This window comes from Mastigoproctus giganteus, chromosome 14 (genome assembly GCF_048544385.1).
Source record: "Mastigoproctus giganteus isolate SK-2022 chromosome 14, ASM4854438v1, whole genome shotgun sequence".
NCBI classification, from domain to species: domain Eukaryota; kingdom Metazoa; phylum Arthropoda; class Arachnida; order Uropygi; family Thelyphonidae; genus Mastigoproctus; species Mastigoproctus giganteus.
This window is the reverse complement of record NC_143588.1, coordinates 59601406-59626456: the sequence shown is the minus strand read 5'-3', so window position 1 is coordinate 59626456 and position 25051 is coordinate 59601406. Positions and strand designations below refer to the sequence as shown.

General features: G+C 35.0%; 1 protein-coding gene across 5 annotated transcripts in view; it reads left to right on the top strand.

Moving 5' to 3' along the window:
- Positions 1-25051, top strand: part of rhea (Talin_middle and talin-RS domain-containing protein rhea) — a 771509-nt gene that overhangs the window by 665165 nt on the left and 81293 nt on the right. For 4 of the 5 annotated variants that reach the window (XM_090388755.1, XM_090388752.1, XM_090388753.1 and 1 more), the window contains exon 52: positions 13725-13841. In XM_090388755.1, the coding sequence (XP_090244881.1) occupies positions 13725-13841 (117 nt within the window). Of the gene's footprint in view, positions 1-7432; positions 8395-13724; positions 13842-25051 lie in introns of those variants that run through there. The other variant, XM_090388757.1, reaches the window with a different exon arrangement.

Sequence of the window (25051 nt, the reverse complement as noted above, 5' to 3'; positions counted from 1 at the left end):
TTTGCCATCCCCTGATTCGACCTCTTGCTAAAATTGCCCTCCCAAACCTGAATACAGAATTATTTACTTATTTATTTCTTTGTTATTTAATTATTTTTTATTTTTATTTTTTGTACAAATTTTTGTGTATATTTTTGTATATTGCTTGCTTCCTCAGTCCCAGTTCATTTTTGTACTAGGTTTTTCAAATTCTTTCACCTGTTTAACCACTATTTCACTTCCACTTTCAACTATCCCTTAAACTTTTCTTAGTTCAGGCACCATATATACTTTTCATTTCCGTTTTCACAGACACTTTATTTATTTTACAAACCACACATTATTTATATATATAGAACCCAATAAAATGTAGGTTCAGCCTCAAATGCACAGATAATTGGTGAATAATTTGCACAAAGAAATGGCTCATTATTGGGCATCTGCTCTTCTCTGTTTGGTTTTCATTTAGTAATTGATGCTACTGACTTGGTGTGGAGTTTGTGTATCCAGATTCATAACTAACATAACAGAATTTATTTAAAGAATTAATGCTCTTCTCATAGCTGACAACTCTGTATTTATGATGGCGAATCTCTTTTTTACTCAGTTAAGTTTTTCTTCTTTCTTTCTTTCTTTCTTTTTTTTTTTTTTGTTTGTTTGTTTCTTTCTTTTTTTTCCCCCCCTTCACAAAAATGGAATAAAACTACGTTACAATTTGTGAATTTCTGCTTATTTTTGTTAATGAATTGGCCTTCGAGTGTTCTATGATAGTCTATGTTGAAAAATAGAAATGCATAGCATTGTTTTCTGTTATGTGCAATAGTTTCTTAGTACTTGTGCAGTGCAAAGCTAATTAATAATGTCTTTCAGTGAGTTGCCAAAATATGACAAGGTTTCAGAAGACATATATTCACATGATTTTCCATATATAGTAAGTGTTAAGTGTCAAAGCAACTAAGGCTATGAGGTGTTAGTATATCGTGTCCATAAATTGTGTGTCTATGGACAGTTTGCTAGACTAACACCATGCAACCGTCACCTGAGATGACTGACTTAGCTATGTGAAAAAAGCCCATAAAAATTTGTGTCGTTGATGAGATTTGAACTTGGGGCTTCCCACCTACTGTGGGGAGGAAGATAAACTGCAAGGATCCACGTATAGTGACATCTGTAAAAAAGCAACACATTTGTCTTCCTGATAGTGAAATAGCAAAATAAAATATGGTTGTGGAAGAACAAAACAACGGCTTGTATGGATAGGAAAAGGAGTAGCGATAGTTCAGTAAAATGGACCATTTTCGATTGCTACAGATGGCTGTAATCAGTGATTCCAAGCTATATCATATCCCACTGTGGTGATGTTCTGTTAAAAAAAAAAAAAAAAAAAAAAATTCAAATCGAAAGCAGCTTTCTCTCAGTGCCAGCATTGGAAGATACAGGGTACAACATTGAACATCTTATTCTGAAGAGTGTGAAAGCACTGTGGGATTTAATAGGCTGTCCTTATTAATTGTGTGCCAGAAAGGGATCTACATGGCTTCCTGTGGAAGTGGATGAATATTTGTAAAAGATAGATTTAAACAATTTCAACTGATGCATGCTGCTGAAATAAAAAAGATTTTGAAGCATGTGTCTGCATGTTGGCTGTCTTTGGTTAAATGTTTAACTAGACTGATAGAACAATGGCAACCTTTAATAAATATATTTAAAGAAGTGGTTAAAAGTGATGAGAAAAATAATATGAGCATTTTCAAAATTACCAATTTGAAGAGTACAAGTGATCATTGACCCCAGGCGCCAAGCGTTTTGTGACTGAGCAATTTCTCTGAGCTTTCACTATGATTTTTTAAAACCGAATTTTAGTTCTTTTACATTCCTCTCTGTAAGAAATGCTTTTATTTAATAGCAGCTCTTACTTCAAAAGTACTGGTAGAGAGCAAGGAAGGAAAGTGACCTTTCTTTATTTTTCACAGTCTTATTACTATCTCCTACTAATCTTTGCTTGTTCACACCAGGTACTGCTCCTGCCTCCCTGTGTTGGGGCCGGTAACTGGTAACCTTGACAGAAAAGTTAAATTGCCAACGGCTGAAAAGAACTAACATAAATCATGAAGCCATCACTTGAGCCTTATGGCTCAACTTCTTCAAGTACAGGCTAAACTGACTTTGACAAATCCCATCCCAAGAGACAAAGAATAGAAGGATCCAAAAAGGAATCATCACTGTTCCTAACATTCTCAAACAAATCAACTGATAGGTGCACTTTCTCCATTTCTTATTCAGAAATGTCTTGAGAATGCTGCTTAATCACCTAAAATGGTTAAAATATTCCATTCTGGGGATTTATTTATAGAGACTATAAACTATAGACACTTTGAAGCCCTACTCAGAATATAAAACTTTGTAGGTATTCCTGTCAGTTGCTCCATATGCCACCCGAAATTCCTCTAAATACTCTTGTATGAATGGGACTTAATAAATATTTTCAAAGAAGAATTAGTACAAGAAGAGAAAGTTCTATAGGCAAAGAGAGCTAAAATCAAGAAAGATGGTGAACTTGTACCTACACTGCATTGTTATATCCTTTCTAACTACAGTTAAGGTTGGATACCTGAACTGCCATGTATGACCTAATCCTGTTAGGTGTTTCTAGTGCCAAAAATTTGGTCTTGCTCAAACAGTGTGTTGGGAGGACTCATTGTGCCTCAACGATGGATCCAAGGAACACCCACAGACTGCACCGCACAAACACCTTTATGTCCAAATTGTGAGGATAACCATCCAGCTTACTTGAAAATCTGGAAAACAGGGAAGAAATACAACAGTGTAAAATAGAACATAAAGTAACTTACCAAGTAGCAAGGAAGGAGATTCACTCAGTGTATCAGCCCTGGGTGCAAAGTGCCCTTTTAGCCAAGTGAATCTTTGTGTGACTTATAAAGCAATCTATTTCGAAGCTATAGTTCTTGAGGTCTTCCTTTTGTTTTCATCAAATAAGTAGATTTTGCTTTACGAATTGTAAGCAAGTCCTAGAAAGGAAACCACATTTCTTTTTTCCCTTCTTTAACTAACAAACTAACCTTACTGCTTAGTTACCCTTGCAGCACTGCTCCCCATAGAAACCTGGGAGAAGAAATCCACTCTCCCAAGGTTGAAAGGAACAAAAATGGATAACACTATGTTTCTATCTTTAGAGCCATTGAGCTCAAGGCCTAATACAAATAACACCAGAAATGACTTTTTTTTTTTCTTTTTTTTAACCGAAGAGGTTGCAAACAACCCCTCAAGAGGAGATACCAACTTTTCTCATTTTGCATTCTCTGTCAGACCAGCCTTTGAGTAAACTATCTCCCTTTTTCGTGCAAAAATGCATAGTCTACTACAGCCTTACCGAAATCAGTAAGGCAACTCCAGTCTAGAAATCTGGTAATGACTACAGTGGAGCCCCAACATCCGATGGTAATTCATTCCACAAAACCCATTGTATGTTGAAACCAATAATACATTGATTTCCTGTAATTTGTTCTCCAACAACACATAAAATAGGTATTTGTTACATGTTATACTTCATTTTTACATTAAAAATTAGTATTTTATAAAGATTATTTAATAAATAGTCATAAAACATCTTAGAATAAAAAACAAACAATAAATTAGCATTTACCTTAGACTTGAAGTGTAGAGCTGATGAAATCAATGGTGGCATAGTGGTGGTGGGACTATATCATGCGTCAGGTGTCTTTTCAGTCTTTTGTTGCTATGTGAAAAAAGCCCATAAAAATTTGTGTCATTGATGAGATTTGAACAGTGGCAAAGAAACTGTCCAAAGTGGACTTTTTTGTAGCTTTCTGAAGTAAGAAATGACTTGTCTTCCATTTTGCACATCGTGAATTCAGTGTCTTCAATGTTGAGGTGTTTTTATCACTTTTCTTAAACCTTTTGTTGTTTAAATACTCTGGGGTGTTAGAGTGATACACAAGCAAAGGCTTCAGCTTAAAATCTCAAGAGGCATTGGCACCCAACAGAAGGGTGAGCCTATCTTTCATAGGCTTATGCTCAGGTAAACTATCCTCGTTCTTAGTGATGTATGTTCTTCTGGGCATTCGTCGCTTCCAGAAGAGGCTGGTTTCGTTAGTGTTAAAAACCTGGTGAAGATAACCCTCCTGATCAAAAAACTCTTGAAATTCAGTTTTAAAGGTCTCAGCTGCTTTTTTTATCAATACTGAATGCCTCCCCATGCCTTTCAATACTTTGATATTCACCCTGTTTTTGAAGCGCTCGAACCAGCCTCTGCTGGCTTTAGTCTTCGAAGCGCACAGCACTGCCACTGGTTAATGGTGCTTAAGTTTCAGATCGTCATAGACCTGAAACAATCATACGAGTGATGTTCCGCGTGCTAAACGTTGAACAGTAACAAAGACGGTAATTGGCTGAGAACAATCATACAAGTGATGTTCCACGCATTTAACAATAAAAAAAAAACATTATTTGGTTGAGAACAATTGTACGTGTGATGTTCCGTGTGCCACTCGTCTGAAAATTTTCACTCGTGTATCATTCCAGTTATATCGGAAAGCCATTGGTACCTGCAAATATCATCGGTCCTTAAAATAAATGATCGTATGGAAGGTATATTGGTTCCTGAGAATATCAGATGTCAATGTCATCATAAGTTGAGGCCCCACTGCACTCAGGGAGTAATAACATAACTGAATGGTCCTTATTGACTGTATCAGTGTAGGAAATCGTCCAAAAGCTGCGTGGGCATGGAGAATCATGACTCAAAAACAAATAGTCTTGTTCTGACAAGGAGCATAATCCTCACTTTTTGTTCTCCTAACTTACCAACATCTCAAACCAGGCTCTCTCTCTGCTGCCACGTACAACCTTACATTCCTAATCCCATAATATGCTTCAAGTGCCAAAAATATGGGTACTCCCAAACTACATGTTGTGGCGAGGCAATATGCCCTAATTGTGGATCAGAGGAGCATAACTGATCTGATTGTACTGTTAGCACTCCTCATTTCCCAAAATGTAAGGGTAACCACTCAGCATTCTCTAAAACATGTGATCTATGGAAGCAAGGGAATAAAGTTCAGAAATATGAAGTGGAGAATAAATTCACATTCTCAGAGGTAAGAATACAAATAATCAAAACGGAGTTAAAGCAGATATATGCCACAGCTGCTAAACATTTTCAGTTAGTAGATATTCAGACAGATGTATCAGTTCCCTTGAATATATCTATCACTAATTGGGCTCATTCATTACTGTTTATTTCCAAACAATGTCCTTCACAACAAACAACTGAATGAGCAAGTAATACCCCAATTACCATTCCAGCCAATGTTCCTCCAACAATAAAACCAAAAAGTGACAGAAACCAACTGCAGCCATCGCTCTCCACTGGAATGGATGTTGATGAATAGAATGATCCAGGTGATGAATAGAATTGATGAATAGAATGATCCATTGTAGAACTCCATTGAACTGATGAGATGGATATAACATGCCCTTATTTTCCTAAGAAAGACAAAACAAAAATAGATTGAAATGAGCAATCTACAACTAAAAAGCAGCCAGAATCAAAACCATAAAACCACATAATGGAAAGAATCCTTCAGTGGAATTGTAGAGGCTTTTGGAACACAAAGGATGATTTACACAATCTTATTGATCGATATGAACAAGCAGGCATATCCTTACAAAAAACGTATTTAAATTCACAAGCGTGTCCTGCCATTAAAAATTATACCATCTTTAGATGAGATAGGAGTATTGATTCGCCAGCTCATGGCAGGGTGGCAGTTCTTGTTAGAAACACCATTCCATCCAAAAATTATAGCTCTACAGACTGGCATAAAATTAAGTTACAATTTTTAATTCTTTTCTGCTTTAACTGATGCAGTTTTGTTGATAGTCTCAGAAAGAATAGGTAGTCTCTGATTATCATCAAAACACATATTTTTCAACAAATTAGGGTTATTGTTTTTACTGCACCCTGATACCTCACTTTATCTGCATTCTGATAATCCCAAATCCCAAGAACACCTTTAAGATGTTTTCATTACATGGAAAGCTTACTCACTGAAAATAGACTTTTCACTCTTTTGTAGTAACCATTCATTCATTTCAGTTCATTACATTCATTAATGTAAGCTTTCATAAAAGTTCTTTTAAGTTATCCGATGCAACTTTAATATAAGCTTTCAGGTGATTTGTAAGTGGGAAAGGGAAGTAATTTTTTCTTTCAAAACTAAAATAATATTACTAAGGATAATGGAGATGTTTTTCTTTTTTAAGTCTGTTTGCCTTGTTGCTTTGGGCACAAGAACTGCTTATAAACTTAATATCAGTATTTTTGGTAAAATTAAGATAGATCCCTAGATGAAACTCATAAGTATTCACCAGATAACTAGTGAATACTTACTGGAACAGCTTGTCTCACAAACTTTAAATGGAGGTGCAGTCTTGAAGTAATTTTTTGCATGATCATGTCATTAAAAATTTTCAGAAAACTATTGAATTCATATTGTTCATATTTGTGAAATGTCATGTGCATTACAATATGAATTTATAATAATTTTCTAAATCAAATCAGGATTGATTATCGCTTAATTTCTCTCTCTCATGCACGTGCGCGCACACACACAGAGCTAATAATATCCTTTTAATCAAATCTCCCTTGTATTTTACACAGACACAAAGAATGTGGAATGTGATAGATTTTTAGGTGAAATATTTATAATTGGTTTCACTTTTATATTTATTTTTATTTTTAAAGTAACAAATGGGCAGTATTTCTTTCTTCCTTTAATTTTGAGAATTAAGTTACTTTTAAAATAATATTGAAGAGAGGTAATTCCAGGTTTAACTTGCTAGTTTTATTACCTGGTCCATTATTATAAGTCCACTCAATTTTTAAATAATAAAGTTAATTATGAAATATAGGCTTTTAGCAGTTTTTATTGTATTTTGTGCATGATTATAATTTCAGTTACTTTTTATTATCATTTTAGTAATTTAAGGTACCAAAAATGCTGTTTTTATCAGTAAAGTGAATTGAATTTAAAATGTATTTGCATGATTCAGTTTAGGCATGCGAAAGGGTTGTAATAAGTGTGGACTTTAATCCTTTCTTGCTACTTTAAATAAAAGTTTTCATGCTTGACAGCAAAATATTTTTAATAACTAATTTATAAAAAAGTATACCATTAGTTTTAATTTATTTAATATGATTAAGTAAAATGTCCAGTGACAGAGAACAGAGTAAACCCAAACCCATTTGGACATATATGATGGAAGGTTGGCAAGTATGGATTAAAGTCCACAGTATTTTTATTTAAAAGTAACAAAAATTTGACTCATGTTTTGTCCTTGTCTGGTATACGGTGACAGTGGTGACACTTTTGGTCTCTGTCCCCGTGACAACTCTGTTCTCTGTCACTAGGTGCAAGTATATGACAGTTATACATCTGACAACGAGTGGCTTGCTTCTGATCAAGAAGAGGAGTTGATCCGGTTGCTGTCTGTTGAAAAATCAGAACCTATTGAAGAAGTAGAAAATATTCTGATAACTGTTAATGATTGAACAGTATAATTATGTTACAACTTTTAGGAAGATTGAAGGTGTGCAAGAAAGAAGCATAATGGAGTTTCAGCATAGTGATCGCTTATTATTTTATTTTAGTGGCAGCATTATGTGTCAAGTGCTTTTTATTGTCTGTGATATCTGTCATGTCTACATATCAGTTTTTATTTTTGTTAGTACAAGATCTAAGGTGTCAAAATTCATCCAACTGCTTGTTTATGGAGGATTTATACAGTAACCTATAGAAGTTATTTGCAAAATATTTCTGCGTGTTTTATTTCAATAACTGATTGGTTATAAATTATAAATGTGATACACAATTATTGTGAATATTCAAATAATATACTCAGTATACATATTATCTTTTTCTGCTGCTTTTAGTCATGTCATACTCAAAATATTTGTTACTTTGAGTATCAGACTACTTTGGGGTAATTGAAAATTTTCCATAATACAGAAAATAAAAGGTCAAATTTATGTGAGCATATTGACATACAAAGATAAACAGTGACAGTAAATGCATAATCATACTTAGTTAAATTAATATTGAAACTAACATTCCATGAAATCACCATTCAATAGTGAATAGAGATTTTTCATTAATTGCAGCATTTTCATTTTGAAAAGAAATGTTTAAAAAGAAGAGTGTCATATCTGTTTGTAATATACTTAGCTGGGCATGGATATAACACTGTTATCTCCTTAAAAAACTGTTGTATTTTTGCAGTTTATTATGCTAATGTAATTTGTATTGGCAGTTAAGAAATGCAGAATCTTAAGTTTACACTGAATTAAAATCCCCCCCCCCTCCTCTCTCTTTCTCTCTCTCTGATATTGTTGTAAAACATGAGCTCGCTTAATAATTAGTTATTAAGAAAAATTTAACCTTGCATTTATTTTAATGATTTAAAACACAAAATAGTTAAATTTTCATTTTTTTAAAAATCTGTTGTAGTTACTCCTTAATTTTAATTACAGTTAAGCAGTATTTAAATTTTTTTGTTTAAAAGTGTTCTGTTTCCAAGTGCTGCTTTTTTTATCACTTTTTCCTGAAAATCATTCGAAAATTAGCAAATAGAGTGATTTTGGATGTGCTAAAAATTTAGCAATATTAAAATTGGTTTTCTCTTCTTAAAAATTTCATCTAGGCTATGAATTTTTGGAGTAAAGAAAATTCATAAAGATAATTAACATAATGAATTCTTTATTTGTTAATGTTCATAAACTAGCATATTTTAAATGCAGTGGTGATACATAGGTATTTTTATATTAATTAAACATTAATTCCAGTTAATGAAAAAAATGTCATTAATAAATACTCCTTGTGTATTGTTTTATTATGATAACATAGTATGCATAGCTTAGTATTTCACTACATATTATGTATAATTTTAATTTTTTGATGCTTAGACAAAAAAAAATTAAGTATGGAAAAAGTAAAATTAGCTTGCTTGTTAATAAATAAATAAATGAAGTACACTAACCCACATAATTTTTGACTAATTAATTAAGCTTGTCTAACCTGAATCAGTGGAAATAAATTATGCCTAGGCAAAGTCCTGTATCAATTCAGCAAGCCTGAATACAGATAGTTGGCATTTTGGAACAACTGTGCTGTTTTTAAGACAGAATAACATCTTCTGTACTTCTTTTGTTTATTTATTTATTTATATTGCTTAATCTCACATATGTTTTCCCATAACATATTAGCTTGATTGGCTTTGATATTGTTATACTGATTTTAATAATTTTAAAAATTTGATAAATATGTAAATATTATGACATATAAACTTAATGTAACTATTTATTTTGAAAATTTTTGATATACTCCTTCCAATATATGAAAAAAAAAAAAAAATTAAATTTGTTTCATTTTTCCTCTCTTCTAATTCATTGCTGAATATAAACAAGAATTGGTGTAAGTAATAACTTGTTTTTTACATGTATTTCTTCATTTCTGGATATTGTAAATTGTGTTTCTTGGACTTTAAGAAATGACATTTTGTATACATATAGATAAAATTAAATTTTCATGTTAGTATTTATTTTTTAGTGGGATTTTTTTTTTTCCTGTGCATTTTTGTGGTATTAATTTAAATCTCTTTTAATTATTGTTTATTTTTCATAATCAGGGGTTTGTAAAACTTGCTGAAGTTTCATTAGAATGTATAAATGAAAATACTATTTCATATGTATTTTGTAAATTTTTTCTGCTGCTGAATAAAAATACAACTGTTGTTGTTGTTAATTAGACTTTTTGCATATCTGTATAATCTTAAAAGATTGTTAGATATACAGTAGACTCTCAGTAACTCGAACATTAATAAATCAAATATTTCAAATTCTGTCAATCTCCCCCTCTTGAAAACATCCTTAGCAGTAGTAATATTTTAAAATTCTTGTTAACACTGCTAATGCCGTTCTTTAAAACAGAAAATTTTTGTAATTGGTTCTTATAAAGCTTGGTTAAATCCAAATACAAGTGAATAGAGAACACATCAGTGGCAGATTCATTACATCATTTCATGTGCTCTCTCTCTCTCTCTTTCTCTGAATCATTTTTACAAAATCGTGGGAAATTCTGTTGATTAATAAGTGACATGAAATGTAGATGCAACTGCAGAAATTCTGGTTGTTTAGAATAAACAAACCAGAATAAACTGGTTTGGCATTTTCTGATAGTTGTGTAAGATCAAAGTTACAGAGTACTGTACATATATATATATTGGAGAATTTAACTTGATTTTGTCATATGAATTTAATGCGGTAGGCACTACTGACATGTTTTTCTGTTTAGTCTGTTTTGGTTTTAATTTTGTTTTCAGAGTAGTGAAAATTTCAGCACATTGTTCAAGATATCCGAAGGAAAAACTAAAGACTGTCAATTTCAGATAAAATTAAAGTAATTCAAGTTATAAAAATGGGGTAACATGAATTTTGGGATTTCTCCTGATACGTTTCCAACTTCTTAAAGAGAGAACTAGGATACAATTTCAAAGCAGACAGAGCATAACTTATTTCTCAGCAGTAAGAAATGAATGGGAAGGGTGGGTTATCTTTATTTATTATTTATTTTTTTTCTTGTTAGTTGTTGGCGCATCAGCTTCTATGGCTGTGATACACCTCCCAAAGTTTTTTCATTTTACTGTGATCCAAGCCCGAGGCGGGAATCAAACCCACGACCTTTGGGTTGCCAGGTAGGCATTTTACCTACCTGGCTAGCCCAGTCGGCATGGGTTATCTGAATATAAACCAACATGCAAACAAGTCATTTTTGAGACACTTCACTCCCCACAAAAAAAGCGCTTCCTTTAAGTAGGACACTTATTTCCGGAATGACTGGAAATTTAATCATGAAGGATTTTATTTTAACTCCTAGTGGGGATTATGATTTAATTATATGCTTTTTTAGTTCTCTCTCTCTCTCTCTCTCTCTCTCTCTCTCTCTCTCTCTCTCTCTCTCTCTCTCTCTCTCTTTTCTTTTTTCTTTTTTTTTTTCCAACTATAAATTGGAATTTTCATAGTTGCTATTTTTTTTATAGTAGCTGTTTTTACAGTAAATGGATGATAAGCCCTATGTTTGCTAATTACAAACTTTTCGCATTTGTGATAGTTTGCCATATATACGGAAAATATATATGTGTATGAAAATATTGTCATATTCATGTGTGTTTTCTTACACATAAGTTTGCATATTACATGTTCTGCAAACCTGTTATTCTTATATAGGCTATCATTTTGCTGTAAAAATGGCTGGTACTGTTCCAGTTTATAGATGATAAAATGTAGGCTTCAAAACGTTTTCTCATTTATATTATATTATTTAAATTAATCACATAATGTTTAATTGTTTTACACTATATTAGAAATCATTAATAGATTGTCTTATGATTAAAATTGCTAAATTAGATGCTTCCATATTTATATTAAATTGTGTATGAGAGAGAGAAAAAGAGAGCGAGAGAGACACTAGTGTATGCTAATTACTTACGTTTATTGTTTTATGATGCTGTTTCTTGTCCGTGTAAAACCCTTGTGGCCTCAGCCATATAGTAGGTTTAGTAGGTAGTTAATGATAACTGTTTGTAATGACCAATAAACTGATATCTTTTATTTAAGACATCGTGCATGGCTAGTAAATTTATAAAAAAATGTACATGGTGTTGTTTTTTTTAAAACATTTGTGAAGAAATTTCAGTTGTTAGTAATGTCTGTATTGAATGGTGCAAAAGTTTATCTGAAATTCTAAAAAGATTACAGCAAGTAACAATGCATTTAATGCAGATGAGATGGGTTTTTACAAGTGTTTACCTACTAAAACAGGTATTTTAAAAGGTGATTCTTGTCATTGTGGCAAGTGTAGAAAAGAATGTGACACTCTCCTTTTGCGTAGCAACACAAATGGAATGGAGAAACTACTGTCTCTGGTGGTTTGGAAAATCTTTGAAGCTAGATTGTTTTTCTTGTTTAAAATCTTCCCTGTGCAATATATTATGAACCTTGGAAATAGTTGAAATTTTTCTAAACAGCTGCTGAAGTTAATTGCACCATGGAATATAAAAAAAAGAAAATCACTCTGTTTATCGATAATTGCACAGCTTGCAATGCTAACCCAGCGTTAACTGCTGTTCCAGTTAAATTCCTACAGCCAAATTTAAGAAAAAATATTACAAGTTGTATAGAAGTATACCCAAGACACTGAGGATGAGAATGTTCCTAGAACCAGCTTACTACAAGGTATGAGAACAACAAGCCAAATATAGTATGCTGTTATTAAAAACACAGTGCGAGTTGTTTCAGGTTAGCTGGATTTCCAGCAACAACTGTGTTGTAGAAGGTGCAGAGGATTTAAATGTTCCAGATAATAGCTGGAATACTATCATTTCTGTCTTGAGCATAAATGGAACAGTTTTATTTGATGATTTTGCAAATGCTGGCTGCAATATTGAAATTGGTGGATTGCATTTAAAACAGATACAAACATGAAGAAGAATAAGAGGATGAAAATAGAAAACAGTGGTCGTGATATGTGCAGAAGAAGAAATTAATATTCCTGCTTGGATGCTCAGGAGGCAGATATAGCCATCATTTGTATAGATGAGAGTGTATATCTACTGCAGCAATTCATATTGAGAAACTTTTGAGCAGGAATTAAGAACCAAAACTTTCTCGCAAATATATTAATAAAGTGCATGTATAATTTTGTTTACATTTTTAATATAGTCTAATGTAGCTCTATACTTAAAGTAAAGAATTATTATTTTTAAAATTTTAGCTAAAATATTTGAGTGGTAAAACACCATATCAATAAGAGGCCTAATGTATTTTTGCACTTTTGTTTATACAGTAATTTATTCTTAATAGAAAAGCAGTAAATCGAATAAATAAAATTTTCAATAACATTGTTTTTCATCTCCCTTCAACTTCGAGTTGGAGAGTCTACTGTATACAAGTCATCATAGCTCTGCTACTTTTTTTTTTTTTTTTTTTTAACCTGCATGATTAATGTGTAAGGTTTGGCATGGCATATTTCTTTGTTTAGATTAATGCTTCTGGTATTAAACTAAATTAGTATACTAACTAATTTACTTTAGTAAATTTATATTTACTCATTTGAAAACAAACCTTTGTTTTACTTTATCTAACTTTAATATTTTAATCCAATTTTTTGTCATTGTTCCAGTTGATATGCATTTTGAAAACTTAAGTTTAAAAAAACAGTTTAATTTTAAATATTACATGTGATGTATAATTAATTTTTTAATATAACCAAATAACAGTGCAAAGTACTTTTTTATAAAGAGATATTAGTGAAATATAGGACTGCTGATACTAAGTTAATCATTTCACTTTTATAATGAGTTAACCAGGTTTTTTTTTTTTTTTTTTTTTTGCACGTTGTATAAAGTGTTGCATGTATCAATAACGTTTGCCTGGTTTCAAGTGCTTGCTGGGCTGAGAAATGTGGTTCATTATTGAACCTCACATTTTTAACTTGTTTTGCCTTCTCAGTGGTATTTTTTTTTTTAATATGCCCAGAAAAACTTAAATTATTGTAACATATCAAAATTGTAGCTGTTTCAGGACCAGCAAGCACAAAGATATGTTTCTGCTCACCACATTTAGTTGTTTCACTTATTTTGTCTTCTAGACTATGGTAATTAATGTTACTTCGCTACTAAGAACTGTTCAAGCTGTGGGTGATGAGCGATTTCGCGGTAGCCATGCTCTTGAATCTACTATTGAAGCTATCGGACAGGAGATTAGAGTAAGTAAAGATATATATTTAAAACTTTTAACTCATGACATTTTGAACACTTCAAAATTTTATGATAATAATTTCAGGATCTGTGGAAAATGAGGAGAAATGGCATACTTTTAAATAATTCATAATCTTTATTTTTATACAGTCAAACTTGGGTAAAGCAATGTCAGAAATAACTTGGATATAACATCACAATTAAGTCAGTGGAGGAAAATCTCCTTATAATCCCATTTTACCCTTGTTGCAATGTCATTTCAGCTGACCAGCAATATGTGTTTGTCATATAAGTTGATTCCCAATTTTATAATGTTACCTTTCACTTCTTGTGTAGTGGGGTTTTTTCAATAAAATCTGCATTAAGAACCACTGTCTACTTTTAATTCAATTATTTCTGCTCTTTGTGCTCCAACAATCAACCCACTTGATGTAGGCAAATTTCTGCACATCTATCTGACAGCCATCCTTCCTCAATTTGAATTTATGCCCCATCGTGTCTGTGTAGTCTGAGCAAGAGGAAGGATGCCATCAGCAGTAGGCTTAGGTAATCCATTCAGAGTCTTAAACACCTCATTTGATTTCTCCTCACAGGATCCTAGTTACCAGATGCTGCAGTTTGCAAAACTGAAGCCTTTCCTGGTAAGAGCAGGAAAGGCTTCAGTTTCATTTCTCTTCTTTTAATCACATTTCTCTTCTTTGTGCCCATTCCAAAGGATCCACATCCTTCCATATCCAAGCCATTCCATGTTGCCTGTTTAGTATTGCATTGCAAATTAGTTTCTCTGTAAACACTGCTTCAATAGGGAAGCACACTTGCTCTTAGAAATTGTTTGTTTTGTTTTGTTTTTTATTTTAATTTGTTTTCTCAAAATTTTATTTTTTGAGGTAAACTGAAGCATTTAGTATCACCCACACATGTAGTTATCTTCCTCAATAACATGTTTTCATTTTGAGTTCCAAATCAGTTGGAATTAAAACACACACACACACACACACACACACACACACACACACACACACACACACACACACACACACACACACACACACACACACACACACACACACACACATCATGCCAGTCTTTTTTTCTTTCAATGGATGTTTTTTTTTTAAGTATTGAAGATAAAATGAAAGCTATTAGAGAAATAGTAAATGGGAAGAAGTAATGTGTTGCTGCTTGCAAACTTTTCAAACTCAATAGCGTAGACAATTTGGAATTCATGAATTCTTTTTAGTTGCATCACAAACTAGACTCATGAGGTGTGCATGCTTTGTCAAGGTTGATTGTAACTTACTACACCATGCAGTAAGTATTTAAGTATTATAGTGCAGTTTTTCATTTTGGAAATGAAAATAGTTCTGATTAAAAAGAAACAGAAGAAAATGGATTTGAAATCTAACAAAAAAAAAAATGAAAGATGATACAATAACATCATTAAAAGTGAAGTTCAGGAGAATCTTGATAAATTATATTTTCAGCTGATGAAGATGATAATAATAATTCTGACAGATCAGAAGGTGCAACTCGCAGACCTTTTGGGAGAAAAGTTTGACTGCATTTTACCATATATGTTTTCAGATATGCCTGGTGTTGAAACAGTTGTAGATGGTGTCAATTTATTGGGTGTATTATTTAGTATGAGTAATTGTATGAGTCTGAATGAATAGATAATTTTAACAGAAACAATTTCATATATATTACAGTTCATAGAGGAAATAAATGGAACTAAAACCTTTGTTGTGCATTCACAAATGGAAATCATTAAACAAAAATGAAATTATGATATTCCTGGCTTTGATTTACCTACAAGGAATAATACAGGAATCAGAAAGTAAAATGTATTTTTTCAGGAATGAACTATTGAATAGATATTTTGTGTGTGTGTGTGTGTGTGTGTGTGTGTGTGTGTGTGTGTGTGTGTGTGTGTGTGTGTGTGTGTGTGTGTGTGTGTGTGTGTGTTATACATATAGAGGAAATTCGACAAAGATATGTATTCACCCAGAAATAGTAGTGTTAAAGGGTTGAAACAAACATCATTCATTACACTTTCTCAACATAGTCACCAAATAAAATGACATAGTTCTGCCATTTCCAATACATTTGGACATCTGCCTCTCAATACATTTCCACAGGTCAGATTTTTAGAAGTCCTCTGACTCTCCTTCAAACCATGACTCAACAGCAGAAATCACCTCATCATCATCAGCAGCAAAGCATTTTCCGCAAGGAAAGGACTTCGTGGCAGGAAAGAGGAAGAAATCTGAGGGATAGATATTTTTTGTGTGTGTGTGTGTGTGTGTGTGTGTGTGTGTGTGTGTGTGTGTGTTATACATATAGAGGAAATTCGACAAAGATATGTATTCACCCAGAAATAGTAGTGTTAAAGGGTTGAAACAAACATCATTCATTACACTTTCTCAACATAGTCACCAAATAAAATGACATAGTTCTGCCATTTCCAATACATTTGGACATCTGCCTCTCAATACATTTCCACAGGTCAGATTTTTAGAAGTCCTCTGACTCTCCTTCAAACCATGACTCAACAGCAGAAATCACCTCATCATCATCAGCAGCAAAGCATTTTCCGCAAGGAAAGGACTTCATGGCAGGAAAGAGGAAGAAATCTGAGGGATAGATATTTTGTGTGTGTGTGTGTGTGTGTGTGTGTGTGTGTGTGTGTGTGTGTGTGTGTGTGTGTGTGTTATACATATAGAGGAAATTCGACAAAGATATGTATTCACCCAGAAATAGTAGTGTTAAAGGGTTGAAACAAACATCATTCATTACACTTTCTCAACATAGTCACCAAATAAAATGACATAGTTCTGCCATTTCCAATACATTTGGACATCTGCCTCTCAATACATTTCCACAGGTCAGATTTTTAGAAGTCCTCTGACTCTCCTTCAAACCATGACTCAACAGCAGAAATCACCTCATCATCATCAGCAGCAAAGCATTTTCCGCAAGGAAAGGACTTCATGGCAGGAAAGAGGAAGAAATCTGAGGGATAGATATTTTTTGTGTGTGTGTGTGTGTGTGTGTGTGTGTGTGTGTGTGTGTGTGTGTGTGTGTGTGTGTTATACATATAGAGGAAATTCGACAAAGATATGTATTCACCCAGAAATAGTAGTGTTAAAGGGTTGAAACAAACATCATTCATTACACTTTCTCAACATAGTCACCAAATAAAATGACATAGTTCTGCCATTTCCAATACATTTGGACATCTGCCTCTCAATACATTTCCACAGGTCAGATTTTTAGAAGTCCTCTGACTCTCCTTCAAACCATGACTCAACAGCAGAAATCACCTCATCATCATCAAAGCATTTTCCGCAAGGAAAGGACTTCATGGCAGGAAAGAGGAAGAAATCTGAGGGATAGATATTTTGTGTGTGTGTGTGTGTGTGTGTGTGTGTGTGTGTGTGTGTGTGTGTGTGTGTGTGTGTGTGTGTGTGTGTGTGTGTGTGTGTGTGTGTGTTATACATATAGAGGAAATTCGACAAAGATATGTATTCACCCAGAAATAGTAGTGTTAAAGGGTTGAAACAAACATCATTCATTACACTTTCTCAACATAGTCACCAAATAAAATGACATAGTTCTGCCATTTCCAATACATTTGGACATCTGCCTCTCAATACATTTCCACAGGTCAGATTTTTAGAAGTCCTCTGACTCTCCTTCAAACCATGACTCAACAGCAGAAATCACCTCATCATCATCAGCAGCAAAGCATTTTCCGCAAGGAAAGGACTTCATGGCAGGAAAGAGGAAGAAATCTGAGGGAGCAAAGTTGCGGAAATAAACAGTGTATGGCAATATTTCAAACCCATATTTGTGGGCATACCTCACTGCCACATATGAGGAATGTACAGGGGCATTATTTTGGAGCAGGCACACCCTTTGACAGCTTTCCCTGCCTTTTTTTCTTTTATAGCCACACAGCTTTATGAGGAGGTTGGAATAATACTTCACCATCACATTCCACCCCTTTTGAAGTTAATCTGTTAGTATTACAACAGGAAATCATTAAACAAAATGATTTCATGCTAATCGCAAAAAACTGACAGCATCACCTTGCTAGCACTTGGTTGCACATTTGCCTTTTGGGTGGGGGTTAATTCTGCATGCTTCTATTGTTTTGACATTTGTTTAGTTTCGGGTTCATAGTGATGGATCCAAGTTTCATCAATGGTGACTAGCCCTGAAAAAAATCCTCATGCTTTACCTGGCACATTGACAATATTTATTATTATTATTATTTAATTTATTGCTTATGCTTCACCCCTGAACAGCCTTCAGCTAGGAGGGTGCCTATATTCATTTGTACATTATAACTTAGACAGCAAACATAGAAGTCGTACATAAATTATGCATACATAAACATTAGTTTCTATAAAATAATACAACAAATAACATCTAATGCGAGCAAATAAAGCACACACACATATATACAGTGACACGAGCAAAAGGTAGAGACATATAAATACCATAATATATACAACTAACACATATACTTACAAACAAATAATAATTTAAAACAAATTAATTCTTCTCTGTAGAGGAGCAAAGTTGGATTCAACAGATTTCATCCTGAAGGAGATAATCAGGAAACTTCTACAGTTGTATGTGGTGGTGGTGCGTGTCCTGTATCTTCTGAGATCTGTACACTTTCTCATCACAGAACTTGTGGGGATCAACCTTCAGGGTGTTTTACATTTGGAAAATGTTAGACGGAAAAAATCTTCTAGGCATTGTTAAATTCTGTGATAAGCTTCTTAGGGCAATCCATGTGTCATTGCAAAGGATGTGGGAAAGCTTAGAGCCTTCAACAAGATTGTGGACATTTGGGGCATCCAGATGATCAGTGAGGAGCTGACAGAGGTTGCACAGATTTCCTGCAATGAGCAACTGATTTCATGTGCACATTGGCCCTTTCCTTTTGGTAAGGGGTCAGAAGTCTCAGAACTCATCTAGAAAACAGACACTGATAGAAGGTTGCAGCTGCTGATGGATGAGGTTCTCTACAGAACCTACACTAATTTGTAGCTCTGCAGATAGTTCCTTGCCACTAATACAGCGATCTTCCAGGATGGCTGACAAGGTTATGGGAGCCACACGTTTCACAAGCCGGCTAAGTGGAATTTTGTTTATTGATTTGAAAGTATTGTTTTCTCTAACTTTTTATATAAATTTAGTAGTGCAGTATTTTTTTTTGTGATTATCTGATTAATTTGGTCTATCTATTCTTTACTTGGCCTTTGTAATTGCATAAAAAACCACATTCGACTTCTGCCAGCATTGTATCGATAGGAGTGTTCGAACTATGCAGCCACTGTTTTTCGTATTGATATAGCACAGTGGTGTCCAACCTTTTCCTGTACAGAGACAGTATTCAAAGTTAGATTTGTTCCACAGGCCACACTGAGTGATTCAAGAAAAGTTAGTGTTACACTTTCAATGTCTTGTTTTTTTTTATGTAAACCCCAAACATGAGAGGTATTAGAACCTATAGTACTTAGTACCGTACTTGGGTTGGAGGTTGAGAAGACATTGGACTTGAACTTCTTTAGACTGTAATTTTCAGGAAATGCGTATGAAGGAAGGTTGTTCCAGAAAACGGCAGTTGAATGAATAAATGAGGAAGATGAAAAGTTGGTTCTGTGGGTTTGAAGTTGGACAGTAAATGGATGTTGGCTGGTGGCGGCACGTGTTCGGACTGTTTTGAAAGAGAGAGCGGGAATTATAGAAGCCAATTCAGAAGAACAGTGCCCATGGAAGTATCTGTAGAAGAGGTATGCAGCAGAAACAGTGCGTCTATGAGAAAGTGAGTGGAGAAACTCTGTTAGAGATGAATCACTAATTAACCTAACCGCCCTCTTCTGAATGGAATCAAGAAGCCTGAGAGAGGTTTTGGGGGCACCACCCCAGATGTGGGAACAAATTCCATGGCAGGGCGGATTTGCGATTTACACAGAGTGAGCAGCTGTTTGGAAGAAAAGTAAAAAGGGGAAAACCAAGTTTTTTAGATGCAGAGGAAGCAATATTTGTAATGTGCTTGTGCCAAGAGAGATTAGAAGTCAGGGTAATCCCCAAAAAAGATATATCATTTTGCCTAGAAATCTCGGAGTGTCACTAAAGATAAGCATAGAAGCAGAAGAATCCTTTTTGCAGGATATAAGACAAGACTGAGTTTTAGAAGGATTGAAATCAACTAAGTTGTCTTTGCCCCACTGGAGAATTACCCAAAGATCGGCATTTAAGGAATTGGTGGCAGATTTTTGAGAAGTTGAAGCTGATTGAACAGGGCAAGGTTTCTCAAAACGGAAAGTGGAATGCAATGTGCTATCATCGACAAAACTATGGTTAGGATTTCCAGTCAATGGAAGAAGGTCATTAATATACAAGAGGAAAAGAGTGGGGGAAAGAACTGAACCTTGGAAAACTGAGTTAGAAGACAGAGAGCCATCTGCCATCACCCTCAGTGAGCAATCAGAGAGAAAACTGGATAACCAATTACTAAAAACAGTTGGCAAACCATAAGATGGATGCTTGTTTAGAAAACCTTTATGCCAAACACGATCGAAAGCCTTTGAGATGTCAAGAGCAACTACTTGTTTTTCACCGAACCTTTCCATTGCATTAGTCCATAAATGGGTAACATAAGCCAGAACATCACCAGTGGATCGACATTAACGGAATCCATACTGACGATCAGATGGAAGGTTTCTAGGTAGTTTAAGAGTTGCCGGTTAATTGATTTCTCCATTACTTTAGAAAGAGTAGAAGAAATTGCAATGGGACGATAATTGGATGGGAGGGATTTGTCACCCTTTTTAGGAGCTGACTGGATATGGAAAAATTTCCAAGCAGAAGGAAAAACACCTTTGTATTAAGAAAGTGAAAAAAGGCAGCAAAGAACAGGAGTAAGTTCAGGGGCACAGGTTTTGAGAACAAGTGGAGAATTACCATCAGGACCTGGAGCTTTCTTAGCATCAAGATTCATCAAAATCCTTCTGACATCCTTTTGATGGAAGACCACAGGAGGCATTGAATGGAGCGTGTTGGGAAAGGCGCTAGGTGGGAAGGAGCAGCAGTGCTTAGCACACTCTTCTTGATTAGACTGGGGTTCGAGCCCGTCACCACCAAATACGGAGGATGCGGAAAGGTCAAGGAATGACCACCGCATATCCCGGAGCAATATGGCCTTAGTTGCTAATGCTCCTAAAAATCAAATAACAAACAAACAAACAGCGTGTTGGGAATGGTGGGAGGTGTTTTACCAAGATCATTAATATATGAGTTGGAAGAAAAATGGAATGCTAGCAGGTCAGCTTTATCCTTGGCTAAAGTGACAACAGAACCATCTGATTTGGACAGAGGTGGGAGCAGAGATGGGCAAAAGTTGCGGCCAATAGCTTTGGCAAGGGACCAGAATGCTCAGCTACCATTGGGGTAAGAAGCAAGTTTTCTACTCTTAGCCTGTTCAAACTCTAGTTTGGACTGATTAATAACTGCTTTACAATTGTTGTGAGCTTTGGTGTAGGCAGAAAATGAAACTGAAGAATTAGAAACAAGCCAGTTACAATATGCAACATTCTTCTCTTGAACAGCCTTAGCACATTTATTGGAAAACCATGGTTTAGATAAAGGACGAGATTTTAAAGTGGAGTGTGGGATAAAGGATTCCATTCCTGCAAGAATAATTTCGCTGACACGATCTGAGCAAACATTAACATCAGAAGTTTTGAAACAGTAATCCGACCAAGGAAAAAAGAAAAGAAATCTCGCGGGTCATCCCATTTTGCATTCTTGTAATGCCAAACAACAGGAGTTTGGGAATAACCATGAGATGAAGTCTCCATTGGAGAAGAGGCAATCACCAAGTTTGAACCTAACTGCCTACAAGGACCTCTCACTTCAACCGTGTACTTAAAAGGGTTGTTTGTGAGAAAAAGATCAAGCGTATTGGCTGTATGATTAGGATTGTCCGGTATTCTTGTAAGTAAATGAACAATGTGTGCAAGGTCATTAGTAATTGGAAAAGCCTCAGCATCTCGACCAGTTGGGTCAGTGTGACTAGAAAACGGAAGCCACCTGGAGGTATGAACATTAAAATCACCAAGGAAAATTACCTCACTGTTAGGAAAACTGGACTGGAGAAAGTCAAGTAGCAAAAAGAGGAAGTCAAAAAGCTCCAAGTGATTAGTGGAGTTGGGAGAACGGTAGAGACAACAGATGAATTTGACACAATGAGGTAGAGAGATTTTAAGCCAGAGAAGATCATAAAGAGTAGACACGATCTGAGCAAACATTAACATCAGAAGTTTTGAAACAGTAATCCGAATTGCCAAGTTTCTGACAGGGAATGTCAGAACGGACATAGGCACAAGTACTACCTTTGAGGCGAAAGGAATCATACAGTGAATAATTTGGGCACCTGAGATGAGCAGTAGTTGAATCAACCTATAACTGAGATTCTGTCAGAAAAAATACATGGGGTTTGGCAGACTGCAAGTGGAAATGGACATCGTTAGGATTAGAATTGAGACCACGTATATTTGTGAAATGAATTAGGAAGTGCTTTTGGGAGGTTTAGATCTTTTTGCAGATAAGCTTGCTCTATTAGTTTGGCAATTCATGGTGTATTCAATAGTAAGAAAAAGTGGGTGGGACATGCTGTATGAAGTAATGAAATTTTTGGATATGGCATACACGTAGTAAGAATGTACCCAGATCCTTGACATAATGTGGCCTCGACAATGCTCCCCACATACACACTACTCCGACTCCCTCCAGTCACTGTCTGGCAGAGTAGAGGTAGCAAGATTATACACTAGCTGATCTGGAAGCCTCCTAGAGAGTTACCAATAGGTTCGGTCCGGTGTACTAACTAGCGGCCGACCTGCGAACACCGTTTTAGAGCTGTACCCTCAAAATGTAAGGAATATTGGATCTCGCCACGATGTTCATCATAACCTCAAAAGTCATCAATCATACTGCATGATGGAAGAGATAGGGACGGTTTGACCGGAACTTAGCTCTAGAGACTAAACATGGGTTCCACCACTTCAAGCCTCCAATAAGCAAAGTGATGGTATTGCACCAGTTGATGGGAGCCATCTACCACCTAGTACTGCCTGGTAACATAGAGGGGCGGCATTCCTCCATGTGGTGTGGGCGCCACACCTCGACCCCTGCTTACGTTGGTTCACACCTGGGTGGTCACCCACCATCGTGAAGGTGCAAGCAGAGGATTTGACTGTCACAGACTGTCTGGACTTTGCCGAAATTGGGTCCACTTGACTTGAGTGTCACCCGAATATCAGTTCCATCAGCATTTTAGACTCCCAGGTAGCAAGTGCAGCTTGTCTGGCATTTCTGAGAGAATGTCTGTGACAACCTCAAGGACCAAAGGAATCTTATGGAGGTGCCGGGGATCAAACCCGCGGGCTTTTACACAAAAGGAAGTTTCTATTTTCATGTTATCGCTTTTTATTTTCAGGCTATATGTAAAAAATGCAAATTCCCAACAATTTTATGTGCAACAAATCAATGTCAGGAATTTATTTTTTAGATTTTATTAAAATTATAAAAATATGAGTTATTTTAGTTTTTATTTAAAAATACTTTACTTTTTTTTTAACAGAAGTGTTTTTTTGTTGTTGTTATTTTTAGTTTGTTAATCACAGGCACGAAGGTCATGCTGAAGGTGCACCATAATTGAAGTCCGGGAACGTTTTGATAGCACCTCGTGTATACAGATGCTTCTGGTCAGGCATACGCATACAAAACATAGATAAAAGAACCAGAATTCACAACACCAGCATGTGGCTTCATACCTTCAACACTATCACATATTCACTTCAACAAGCACCACAGTCTTTTTAAATTCGTTACACATTTCTTTAAATAAAAAACAAAATTTTGAAATGCCGTTTTAGTTTACTTTCTATGTGGGCCATATAAATTTTATTACAGCCTGCAGGCCATAGGTTGGACACCACTGATATAGCAAATACTAGAAGTTTCTATGTGACTTGTAACAGTGTAATCAATATCAGCTGACGGTTATAAATTATCATTTATAGCACTACTTACATGTATTAATAATTTAACTTTATCGCATAGTCCATAACGGACAACATTAATATTCTTAGAGCTTTTAAAATCAGTGATTTGGCATAGATATGGTATCACAAATAGCTCTCATGAGAGTTTGAATCACGTAGGTTGGCAATAGATAGTTAAATTTATTATCTGTCTTAAAATTTACAAAAATAATACATATAACTTAAACTTGATAGGAAATACGTAATTCATACAACATAAACTTCGTAGGAAATATGAAATACATATAACGTAAGCTCATTACAGAAATATATATATATAGTGTTATTACTGCATTGGGTTATAAGTTTAGTGTAGTATTTTTAATTGTATTGAAATTGAATCGAAATCATTCCTCCGACTAGAGCAGCAAAGCAAAGGGCTCAAGGTAGTGGGAATGCTGTGGTCCAGGAGAGAACTGAGGAGGGTTAGCCTTTTGAAATATACTGCTTTTTTGATGTTTGTGGAGCTATCAGGAATGGGCATGATATTGCCATTGTCTCTGTGTGCTCAGTGAAGACAGAAGCAGTCTCGAGGAGAGACTGCTTCGGTAGGGATGGATACACTTAAATAGAAAGGGTGCAAGAATATTTACTGATACTATCGAGGTAGTGTTAGGTGGGTCAGAAAACTGCTAGTTTGGGTAATACACAGACTAATAGATTAACAGTAGCCACAGGCACAGGTGGAAGTGATTCTTCCACTGCTTCTATTGGAATGAGCAACAGCCTGGAAGGCAAGTTGCTGGGGATCTCAGGAACTGCTGGGAGTCATCACAAAACAAGCAAATACATGGGCTGTGTTGCAGTAACTAAGAGTAAGAACAAGTGTGTGTATACTTGAATGTATATCACCGTTAGGAGTATAGTAAATAAATTTGATGAATTTGAATTGCTGATCAAGACGTCAATGGCAGATAATGTTGGGATATCAGGAACGTGGTGTCACACATATATAAGGAATGTGGAATTGGAATTTAGGGAGTACAATATGTACAGAAAGGATAGACAGGATAGGAAGGGAGGAGGGGTTAAGCTGTTAGTTAAAAAAACAAAAAAAATCTAAGGCAGCGCACCCAGTTGACATTGATGGA